The sequence below is a fragment of the Anas acuta genome, chromosome 8, assembly GCF_963932015.1.
Source record: "Anas acuta chromosome 8, bAnaAcu1.1, whole genome shotgun sequence".
In the NCBI taxonomy this organism is placed as follows: Eukaryota; Metazoa; Chordata; class Aves; order Anseriformes; family Anatidae; genus Anas; species Anas acuta.
In genome coordinates this window covers 25,126,178-25,138,373 of record NC_088986.1, presented here as the reverse complement: position 1 = coordinate 25,138,373, position 12,196 = coordinate 25,126,178, and the positions used below count along the sequence as shown (strand labels likewise).

Sequence of the window (12,196 nt, the reverse complement as noted above, 5' to 3'; positions counted from 1 at the left end):
GGGAGGTTTATTTATTTATTTTCCCTCTTATTGTAGCCAAGGTAAATATCCTGATAACAGAATGCCCTTTAGACTTGGAACTCAAGAGGTTTTGAGGGGAACAGTGTTAAGTTAGTTTAAGTTTGTGGCCTGTTTTCACTGTAAAATGATAAATTCTATCTTTGCTGATACGAAGCATGCCAAATGGAAGAAGAGTTCTGCAAGTATGATTAGAGTATAGAGTATTTGGAGAATTAAATAAAAATAATGTTTTCAGCAAAGTAACTCTTGTTACAAAATACTGTGGACATTAGAGTATTTGTGAATACCTTTGAAAATTCAGTTAATAATTTACAGAAGCAATACTTGGAGTCTTCGCAGATGGTGAAAACTATTGATGGAGATGGCAATGAAGATGAGATTTAAATGCTGTTTTTTCTTCCTAGTTATGATGAATTCAGGCAAACTCTTTGCAGAAGGTAAGAACGCTGAATTCTGTTAATAAGTATACATTGAGTTCAAAACATGCAGTTTAGCTGCCTTAAGTGCAGTGTCTTTCATATCTTTACCAAGAATAAACACTGCTTTTTAAATACAGTTTTGTGAGATGGCTGATGATTATGATTCAGTTGTTGCTTCTTATCAGATCTACAGATTCATGTCTAAGCTTTGAAGCTGTAAAATAGAAAGGTTCAAACTTTTTCAGAAAAGTTTTCTGTTCAAAATGTATTTGAGCCATTTTGAGGCACTTACACAAATTGAATTTTACACCCCTAAGCATTATATATAATGACATGTAATTGGAATGTCTTGTCTGACCACTGAGCAAAAGAGCAGAAGTTAAATAGAGCCTGTAGTAACTAGTTTGGGGAAATGTTTCACATTTCTTATCCCTATTTGCAGTACTGTTTTAAATTCCTGGGTTTATATAGGTTGCATGCCACCTGAACTGCAACTTCGCAATGCTATGGACTGTTCATTGGGCTACATCTCCATTAAGTAAAAGGATGTCTCTCTTTTTCATTTTCTTTTGAATCTACTAATATGTATTTCAGTCCAACATATTTGTTGCTATTGCTTCTGTCTTCACCAGTGTTTTGTTCTTATGCAAAGCAGTTGAAATTACATTGGTATGTTTTTAAAAGTCAAACAAAAGGTATGTAGGTAGCAACCACTTCTGACTTAAAACTACTCTAAAATCTTAATCAACAAGTTTTTGTTGTTGTTTTTCTCATTTAATTTAGATATAATGCAGTAGCAGTGTGGGGAAGGGAAATATAAGCAATGAGATTATCTGGGTAATTTATTTAAAAAATTCTGCAGCAAATTCTGGTGACTTGTTTGAGGAAAGGTGCAATAATTTATCAAGGTTCAAATTAGATTCTTCAAATTACATTGCCTTACCATGCCATCGAGAGATTTTAAGTCCCAAGGAATAGTTGTAAAAGAAATCCAAACATAAATATTGTTTGTTCTTTTTGTTTGTTTCAGTTTTCCTCATATGTCTCACTTTCTAGTCCCTTCACCAGCTTGGTTGCTTTTCTTTGCACACACTCAAGTAACTCAATACCCTTCTTGTAATGAGAGGCCCAAAACTCAACACAACAAGCCTTTGTTAGCTGATCTTGTAGAAATAATGGGATTGGTGCAAAGATGAAATTCTTGCTCCTTTCCTAGGAAATATCCTAGAGTTTAAAATGCACTGGAGCCTCCCAGGTAAATGGCTTGTTAGTATGTCCCCTAGGCCTATGTTTGTTCAGGATTTTTTCCCTAGGTGAGTGCAAATAAGGCGTAGCACTCAGGAGAAGTGAGTACATGGCCTAAATCTAGTTTTGAGGATATACCGATCTCAACCTTCATCTGGGGATAGGAAATGGGCTGCCAGTATTGCTGCTTCTGTAGCATTAGAATTGATACATACACTGTGGTAAATATTATAGCAACAGGTAGCATGGGAAATGTCTATTTCATGAAGACCTTTAAGGAACATTTTCCTGAGTTTATGCTGAGAAATTATGGATTTGTTTATAACGGTGCAATTGCATAATTCCTCTCTTTTATACACTTGTTGAAATAAAATCACTTTTTTGATCTGGATTTTCATTTAGGTGAGAAAACGAGGGGTAAGAAGCCATTCTGGATCAGTCAGAATCACCTGAACAATTGGCTTATGCACTGTATAGTAAAATGAATTGCTTTGCTTACTGTTTTGCTTAGTTGAGCAAACATTATGTATTTTTAGTTTTCAGATGTAAGAAATAAATGTCCTCCACCACCACTTCCTCCTTATGCCTATGTCATCTCAGCTAGGAGAATTCTTTGTTTTTGTTTTCACACTGAAGCGTCACATTCAGCACTAATTTGAAATATTTTCTTATTACTGCTTTTTTCTTTCCTTTTTTTTTTTTTTCTTGTAATTATTTGCTGTTCTGCTTTTTCTTTGCTTAACCTCTATTTCTTCTTTTTATTTTTTCCCTTACAACTGTTCTTTAACACCCTTCCATCAGCAAGTTTAATTCTTATATTATCTCCTGGCAGTTTGTCATGCTTATTCAATTTGTCATTCTTATACCATGTGGCTATGGCATAGCTAAGTCTTGGCACTGTATTTTAGAGCATGCCTCAATACAGTTATTCAGTAGAGGGTGCCCTTATTTACATCTTCCAGGCTAAAAAGCATCAAATGTGTTCTGCATCAGTTTTGTACAGCTGATGTGAGCAAGTTTCATTCTATAGGTGATATTTCTGTACACCTAAAAATCAAAAGCAGATATAATTCTGATATATATATTAATTTCAGTGAGTCTTATAAAAACTTTCACGCTTAAGATGAGATTTAATAAATAAGTAAATAGAACAAGTATGGATACTTAGATGAATCATTTTTGATCTAATAATGACTGCCAAAGAAATTAGCTGTGACCTTGTTAGTATTCACAATTTCATTCATCTTGTTTGAAAGCCTGAATCAATCCAACTGACTTTAAACAAATTAATGCAAAAAAAAATCTTGTATGGGATGAGGTTCTTAGTGAGAAATGTTTATCATCTCTTTGCAGATAAATTTTGTGATTTGCCACATATAGAAAATGGAAAGATTGCCCCATACTATTATAATTTCAAAGGTTACTATTTTCCTATGCGTAAAGACAAAAAACTTTCCTATTCTTGTGTTGCTGGTTATACAACTGAAACTGGGACTCAAGAAGGAAGAATAACTTGTACAGCAAAAGGATGGTCTCCAGTGCCACAGTGCTACAGTGAGTTAGCTTTATTAAGTTCATTATTGTTTCTAGTGGGAAACTTTTCTAGCTCAATTTCCTTAAGCATACAGGGTCAAAAGCTGCAGAACAGAAGGGATAAAATGCATATTAGGACAAGGTTAAATACATGATGTATACAAACTACATTTCGATATATGGAATATTTTTACAATAATACATATGGTAAGAGCCCTTAAAATATATGCTTTTATAAGAGTTTCAAGAAAGTTGCCAGTCTACCTTATTTCTGGAAAATCAATTGACAGTTTTGTCCCTGATATGTATCTGAGCCTCCATAGCTCTAGATTCTTTGGTTCTCACGTTCCATGATATTAACATATGTTTGTATCTGATGATTGTGGCAGAGTTGCTTCAACAGATCAAGAAAATAAAATCAGATGGAGATAAGTAAAAGCCCTTTTCCCTTGCTTATTGAAGAACAACACATTCCATTAATTCTTTCTTCTAACCAAGCTGTCTCTTTTCATTTAGAAAAATGTAAGAAGCCTCTTTTGGAAAATGGCTTTTTTTATGGTACAGAAATGTCCTTCAAAATACATGAGAAACTGCAGTACAAATGTAATCTAGGCTACCACACTCCAAATGGTGGTACCGAGGATACAGTACAATGTCAAGCGGATGGATGGTCCTCACAGCCAAGCTGTACTAAAAATTTTGGTAGGATTGTGCATTTCCCTCCTTACAATTTTTATATATATAAAATTCTGCTGTCCTTGCTGTGCCTGTGTTGTCAAATTGCCAATGTTATGACACTTGGATGCTCCTCAAGCAAGTTCTCACCTGTACGTCGTGCGATGAAGTTCTCAGATTTCACACATTGGTTGTTTAGTCAATTGGCATAGATAAAGTTATATGTAGATGGATTCAATATAGATGAAATAATATTGTTTCAAATAAATCTATTTCCAACCAAACTTTGTTCGGAAACAAAGACTGGAGAACCTGTGTAAAATAATGCATTTTTAATTATTCATTACCTGCAAAGTCTTTTCCTCAGATATGATAACTTTTAACTAAAATTTTAGATGAGTAACTTTAAATGAAAAGAGCAATTAACATTATGTGTACGTTCTATTTAAGAGTCATGCCAAGTACCTGATTTACATCATGGCTATTACTTCACAACCCAGCAAGAGCTTCGAGTGAATGAAACACTGCTATATGAATGTGATGAGGGATATCACACTGCAGGAGGAAACACTACAGAAGAAGCAAGGTGCCTAGCACATGGGTGGTCCCTTACTCCAAACTGCACTAGTATGTAGTGGGCATGGAAATAATTCTGTTTGAAATGTGACTTATTCTACAACTGAATAAAAATTTACAAACAGGTTCATTTTTTAAACTGTTAAAGGTTGTTGTTTGTTTGTTTTTGTTGTTTTTTAAGGAAGCCTTCTAGCCTCTATCAACTGTTTTTCTCTGCTTTGTGTTTTCTTCCTAGAAATAACTTGCCACCCTTTGAGTAGAATAGAACATGGAGGTTTCTATCCTGTGAAGAAAATCTATGAAGAGGGAGATGTTGTTCATTTTTTCTGTGAGGCAAATTATTCTTTCCGTGAATTTGACCTAATTCAATGTTATTATTTTGGATGGTATCCAGATCCTCCAGTGTGTGAAGGTAGCGTATTTTTACATTTGTAGTATATAGTCTTTCCCTAGCACTTCTTTCATGAAATGAAATGCTTTATGAATGCAAAATAAAAATATGCTTTTATACCAGTTGACAACCTAAATATAAATGAAGAGTTAGCAGAAAAGCATGGAGCCAAAGTAGAAGGGAGGAGGCAATGATAACTGGAATTAGGCTGCTTCTGCCTGTTTTCAGTGGAATCTAAAAATAGAGCAGATACTGTTCTCTTCTCTTACTTCTCTGTGTGTTGTTTCCTGGAAAAGTACAAAGAAACAATTACAGGGAAGATGCTCAGCCCTTAAAATTCAAGATAAACCATGTTGACATTATGTGAAGAATTAATCAAGCATGTGTAGGAGCTTCATGAGGTGGAAACATACTTCTTGAGGTGTAAGAATTATTTTATTTATTTACAACTTTTTCCTAGCTTGTGTTATTCAGTGCTTTTCAGAGTTTTGCAGCCTCACCAAACTGTATGTTTTGGATGGAATTAACTAGAAGGGTCATCCTGAGGAAAGAAACATGCTTTTGGCAATTATTATTGCTTCCATAGTCTTTGGGGGATACTGGAAATTCTGCCCCCCCCCCCCCCCCCCCCCCCCCCCCCCCCCCCCCCCCCCCCCCACCCCCCCCCCCCCCCCCACCCCCCAAAAAAAAAAAAAAACACAAAAAAACAACAAACAAACAAAAAAAGAAAAAGTCCTTTCAGAAGAATGAAAGGCCTAGTGATGCAGAACTGTGAGCTACAGCGTACAGCAGAAAACAGAGAAAATGAACTAGCTGAGAATATTTAATATTACTGAAAGAACATACGCTGATGTTATGTTTCAAACCTCTTGGGTGAAGAAATTCTTCCCGATATCCAATCTAAACCTCTTGTGCAACATGAGGCCATTGCCTCATGTTCTACCACTTCTGACCCAATAAAAGAAACTGATGCTTCCCTTGCTGCAACCTCCCTTCAGGTAGTTAAAGGGAGCAATGAGGTCTCCCCTCAGCTTTCTTTTCTCCAGACTAAACAGCCCCAGTTCCCTCAGCTGTTCCTCATATGTCTCACTTTCTAGTCCCTTCACCAGCTTGGTTGCTTTTCTTTGCACACACTCAAGTAACTCAATACCCTTCTTGTAATGAGAGGCCCAAAACTCAACACAACAAGCCTTTGTTAGCTGATCTTGTAGAAATAATGGGATTGGTGCAAAGATGAAATTCTTGCTCCTTTCCTAGGAAATATCCTAGAGTTTAAAATGCACTGGAGCCTCCCAGGTAAATGGCTTGTTAGTATGTCCCCTAGGCCTATGTTTGTTCAGGATTTTTTCCCTAGGTGAGTGCAAATAAGGCGTAGCACTCAGGAGAAGTGAGTACATGGCCTAAATCTAGTTTTGAGGATATACCGATCTCAACCTTCATCTGGGGATAGGAAATGGGCTGCCAGTATTGCTGCTTCTGTAGCATTAGAATTGATACATACACTGTGGTAAATATTATAGCAACAGGTAGCATGGAAATGTCTATTTCATGAAGACCTTTAAGGAACGTTTTCCTGAGTTTATGCTGAGAAATTATGGATTTGTTTATAACGGTGCAATTGCATAATTCCTCTCTTTTATACACTTGTTGAAATAAAATCACTTTTCTGTTCTGGATTTTCTTTCAGGGAGAAAATGAGGGGTAAGATGTTGCTGTGGATTAACCAGAAACATCACCTGAACAATTGGCTTATGCACTGTATAGTAAAATGAATTGTTTTGCTTACTGTTTTGCTTAGTGAGCAAACATTGTGTTCTTTAATTTTCAGATGTAAGAAATAAATGTCCTCCACCACCACTTCCTCCTCATGCCCATGTCACCACAGTTAGGAGAACATATCATAATGGCGACAAAGTTCGTATACAGTGTCAAAGTAAATTTGAAATAAGAGGATATGAGGAAATTCAGTGTGAAAAAGGAAAATGGACATCACCTCCTATTTGTATCGGTTAGTACTTCCAGCGCCAAAGCAGAAATGGATGTTCAAACAATGCCTTGATTTTCCTAATAGAGCCTCAGTTTAAATGTCTGCAAAGCTGTTTGTTCTCCTTTGTTAAATGTGCGAGAGATAAAATGCTATATAATTTTGCAGCCAATCAATCATTCACAGATTAAGAGATGAGGATGAGCTGGATGGATTGAACTGGAACCAATGTTGTGTAGCTCTCCCTTGGAATACTGATTTTTATTACATCTTATAAAACATCGGTGTTTTGTGGTATTTTTTTTTGTGTGTGTGTGTTTTTGAAAATGACTTGTTTTTGAACAAGCCTGATTCTAAGTTTCTGCTGTGGTTTTAGGATCTATAAATAAACAGGAATCTGAGCCAACATCACTTGAGCTAGATGCAGCAATAAGGACAAGCAAAACGTATCACAGTGAAGAAATGAGTAGGTGAACCTTAATTTATTTGTTAATTTAATAGAGAATTCAATGGCCACCAATGATGTTATAGGCAATTTTATGACTAACCTTACTACTTTTTTGCTATATCACAATTCCTTACTCTTTAAAATGTTTGCATATGCTCTATGTATAAGAAGCTGAGTGAATGATCACCGTCTTCTGTGACTGTAAACTACACTTATAAGTCTGTCCCATATATGTAATTTTATTTCATGTGTTAGCGTTTACCGTCAGTCATTTTGTACCTCTTCTGTTGATAATCTCTGAACATGCAGATTCAAGAGTATATGGATCCTTTGTTTAGTAACTCACTGAGGTTTATTCTGAACTCCATATGGGTATAACGTTTCAAGCAACAAATAAAGACAATCTCAGCACAGTAAAGCAACCAATCTGTATTGACTGTAAACCAGCAGGAGTCAAGTGCGGACATAAGTGAGGAGTGTAGAAGGCACAGAAATAGTCTGAACATCAGTAAAATAAATCTAGAGCATCTGAAACTGAAACTTCTAAATAGAAATTCACTTACATGCACTTTTATGGTATGAAAATTTTGGACCAAAGTCAGTTGGTATGCTGATGCTTTCAACAGTGTTAATATTATTTTAAAGATCTAATTGCATCTCTCCCTTCCTTGTATTAGAAATGGAGCAGAGCTGTACCTCTCCACCGGTGATTAAAAACGGTGTTCTTCTTAGCCCCCTATTGCTTAGCTACAAAAATGGTTCTTCAGTAGAATATGGTTGCCAACTTTACCATTTTTTGGATGGACCTAGCACTGTTTACTGCAAAGAAGGAAACTGGACAGAACAACCGACTTGCTTAGGTAAGGCTTGTGAGAAAAAAAGTAAAAAATTGTGACATGTAATGTAGAAAGGAAAATCTGGAAAGGACCTCTAGATAATCTTTTATTGACTCCCTCTTCTCTTTCATTAGAGCTAACAGATTTCAGAAACACGAGGCTGAACCATTTTCAACTATACCTAGCACGCTGCTGCTAAGTGTCTTCTGGCCTGTTCTTAGTTCCTCTGTTTTCCTGAGTGAAGAGGTCTAGAACTCAGCTGGCCTCATTATTTTAGAAGGCTTTCTAATTTCTTTATCTTCCACATCCTCCATTCAGTGGATTTCTTCCTGTCTTTCTAAAGATGTTTAGAAGAAATGACTGCAGTCCTTGCCTAAATAGTTTTTTTGGTTAGGGTTAGCAAGTATTGTGACTTGGACTTTCATTTTTAAACTTTCAGCCTTTGTTTTTGTTGTGTCCTTGTATCCACTTCTTAATTCTGGACTTCCTAATTGTTCCATGATGCTCCCATGTATGCTGCTCAAAACAACCTATACATCTCCCGCTAGGAGTTTACAGATGTAGGCAGGAATACTACTTCTGATGATTTACAAGAGTTCTTAGTTTATCCTTCTTTCCTTCCTCTAATGAAATGATTTCTACACCATGCTTTGCACATTTGTTAGAATGTGCAATAGGCAATCTCTCCTTGCCTTTCCTTCAGAAAATCATTAATAAGGGCCTCTGTCAAGCACTGATTCTCTTGAGACTTGCAGAAATTTGTTTTTTCAACTGCCCCTTTGTCAGGCTTTATTGAAGTGGAGCAGTGGATTCAAAAGTTAGAGGTTAATTGTTGGACAGAAAGCTAGGTTACCCAGTTTGATCCTGGCACTAAGAAATCTATCAGAAAGCAACAGAAATAATACTGACCTTGAAGTACCTGAAAAAGCCTAAAGAAAACCACAAACTTCAGGACAAAAAAAAAAAAAAAAAAAAAAAGCCAATAAAAAAAAGGAAATTGTCTAAATAATTTATACATTGACAAAACATGGGGGGAAGGAGGGAAGAAGCAAATGAATTGTGAAAACACTTTGTTAAGTTAATAGCTTGAATTTCCTGTTTCTTCTGTTCTGTTCTTCTTTAGTGGTATATCCTGGCTGCTGTATGTTTGCAAATATTTGTAGAATCCCAATTCTATCTGAAGTGTGATTTCTGAGCTTATTATTTTTGCATGTTCTTTTTGTTACTTCAGACTATTTCTTTATTTCTGCTTTCTTTCTAAATGTGCTTTTAGTTCTATTTCTTCCATGATTCCAAAACAATTTATAATTACTGATTTAGATTTCTCTTTTTCAACTCCTGCAACAGGCAGTTAAGAAATCACTTCATAGGATCATAGAATATCTGAGTTGGAAAGGACGCACAAGGATCATCAAGTCCAACGCCTGGGTCGCTAAAGGATCACCCAGAAAAATCAGATCATGTATCTGGGAGCATTGTCTAATGTTGATCGTTTTGATTGAACTATGCTTTTATTTCCTAGATCCATGTGTTCTTAATGCAACTGCTCTAAACAATAACAACCTAGAGTTAAAATGGAGACAGGAAGAATTAATGTTCCTACATGGTGACCTCATAGAGTTTGAATGTAAAGAGGGATATGATTTTCCCCAGACTACCCTTCCATCTCCTGGGAGGACGCAGTGTAACCATGGGAGACTGAAATACCCAAAATGTGTTGTTAAAGGTAAAGCAATATTTTGTCGCTTGTCCTTTTGAATTCATCAGTGTCAGACCTCTTTGGAAACATTTGCTCCAGCGGTGGAGGCCTGGAATTTATTGTCAATAAAAATCAATGTTTCGTGTTGGATGATACAGGTACACACACATATCCCTAAGCAATACAGGTACATTGATAAATATATGTGAGCATAGCAAAAACAATACGACTCCCTTGGATGGAAAGGCCATAGAAGGGAGGAAGGAGCTGTTCTCCAAGCATGGGGAACTCAAAGCTCTGTAGAAAGACACCTGTAAACAATGAAATGCACGCAAGGGGTTTCTTGTGGTTAGAATTAGATGGGAGGTTGCGTTCGGGTTTGAGACGTAATGCAGTAGTAATGAGCAGGCACTGAGAGTTGATAGTTACCTAGTGTTGGCAGTTTAAAGCTGCTGCTTTGTTAATTTCTCATGTTGAACGTTTCACAAAGATTTTTGACGTTATTGCAGCTCCGATGGAAAAATGTGACTCTCCACCTCCTATTGCAAATGGAGCTCTTAAACTCCCACCCCTGGCCCAGTATGAGAGTGGTTCTTCAGTTCAGTATAGTTGCTATGACTATCATTTCTTGCAAGGATCTGAGAGAATCTACTGTTCTGCAGGCCAGTGGACCTCACCACCAGTTTGTATAGGTAGGCATGAGAAGATGCATAAGCTTTTATTTCTCCTACTCAGATGCTTTGCATTTGTAACTTGGGTGTTGTCAGCTGGAACATTAAGATCTTAACCTCACCTCTTTTTCATTTTGAGATGACAGCTTTAACAGATGCAAGAGTAAGAGTTTTTGGCTTTTCTATTACATAAGTCTGACATGCCTGCAGAGTCAAAAAATACAGTGATGTCACATATAGTATATTAAGAGAATGGGGAATAATAGCCTGCATTCTCCGTGTCAGTTGCAGTCACAATGACATGATTTCAAAAATAATCAATTTATTGACACTGAATATGTCTCTGTTCTTTAGAGCCATGCACTTTGTCAAAAAATGAAATGGAGAAAAATAATGTTCTGCTGGAAGGGTTTTATGAGAACCAAGTTTACTTCTACCATGGGGATTATGTTGGATTTTACTGCAAACAGAACCATTTTGGAGAAGAATCTGGTACAACTTTATTTCAAGTGCAGTGTAAGAGAGGCCAGCTAGCGTATCCAAGATGTGTCGAAAGAGGAAAATAAGTGTGAACTTCAGGAAATTTCATCGGAAAGGTATGTTGTTTATCTGGTATTAAAAGGTGCATGAATACTGCTTCATGTTTCAAGATGACTGCAGTCAACTTTCAGAAATGGGTGTTCAGTGGCACAGTTGGCTGTGTGCCAACTATGGGAGGGAAGTGGGGAAGTGGTATGTGGCATGAGGACTGGGAAAGCAACAGAACAATGCAATGTTGACACACTATGTGTGGAAATTTTAGGAAGTAGTAGTTCTTTGAGGCTCATAATGCTAAACTTGAGAATGCATAACAATCTGGAGAATCTGAGCAAGGGACAAGAAAAGGAGAAAGCATTTTAAGAGAATGTCTGTAAGGGATGAACATATTTAAATATAGAAATATGTGAGTTTCACTCAGTATTTAATTATTAATCTTAAATGAAAAGTGAAGCAAACAGTTTTATTTGCTATTTGAGAACATTCCAACTATTCAAATGATCTGCTGTAACTACTTTGTAGGATTGCTTTGACACTTGCACGTTTGTGCTCTTGGGACTCTGGCCTGTGAGAATGTAGCATGGCTGCAGATCCAATGAAAATTCAGGAAGACAGAACATGCTTGCCTCACATCAATTTTGTAAAATAAACACAAAAATGCACAGTGATCTCCTGTCACTCTGTGTCTGAGAAGAGTCTCTTTCTCTTTCTCTGTACTCTCCCAACAGGAAGCCAAAAACAGAAGGAAGGTCTCCTCCCAGCTATGTCATCTTAAACATTCAGCAAAGAATCAGGGGGGATGGTTTTTTTGTGAAAGGCACAATAAGAATAACTATTTTGCGTTTCTGTTAGTGCCTTTCCTCACATAGCAGAGCCGTCTAATAGCATCAGAATCGCCATATATCTCAGTTCTGTTGTTTCATGGCAAAGGTGCTAATTCGGGAGCAGGCAGATGACACGATGATGTTTCTTCACTGAGTTTGGCACACGCAAATGTTTTCAAGATTGGTCTTGTATTTGTTAAATTTTCTGCTTGCATAACAACCTTATGTTTATGCAAGATTTCTGCCAACTTCAGCAAAAAGCCATTCGGATGTATTTATAGACTGTCATTTCTGTATTCCGGTTAAGTTCTTGCCTCCTCCTTTGAGGAACTCTGAA

The 12,196-nt window shown here is 36.7% G+C and overlaps 1 protein-coding gene across 2 annotated transcripts; it reads left to right on the top strand.

Moving 5' to 3' along the window:
* The first annotated feature begins 80 nt into the window (after positions 1-80).
* On the top strand, positions 81-11,895 carry F13B (coagulation factor XIII B chain). 2 transcript variants are annotated; one of them, XM_068689874.1, is made up of 12 exons: positions 81-458; positions 3,039-3,239; positions 3,735-3,920; positions 4,344-4,520; positions 4,705-4,881; positions 6,689-6,868; positions 7,221-7,310; positions 7,970-8,152; positions 9,651-9,854; positions 10,337-10,519; positions 10,853-11,094; positions 11,764-11,895. In XM_068689874.1, the coding sequence occupies exons 1-11, from the start codon at positions 377-379 to the stop codon at positions 11,062-11,064; spliced, it is 1,875 nt and encodes a 624-aa protein (XP_068545975.1). In that variant the 5' UTR covers positions 81-376; the 3' UTR covers positions 11,065-11,094; positions 11,764-11,895. The 2 variants fall into 2 exon arrangements, with proteins under 2 accessions (XP_068545975.1, XP_068545976.1); XM_068689875.1 differs by lacking the exon at positions 11,764-11,895 and adding an exon at positions 11,558-11,703.
* Positions 11,896-12,196: the final 301 nt, after the last annotated feature.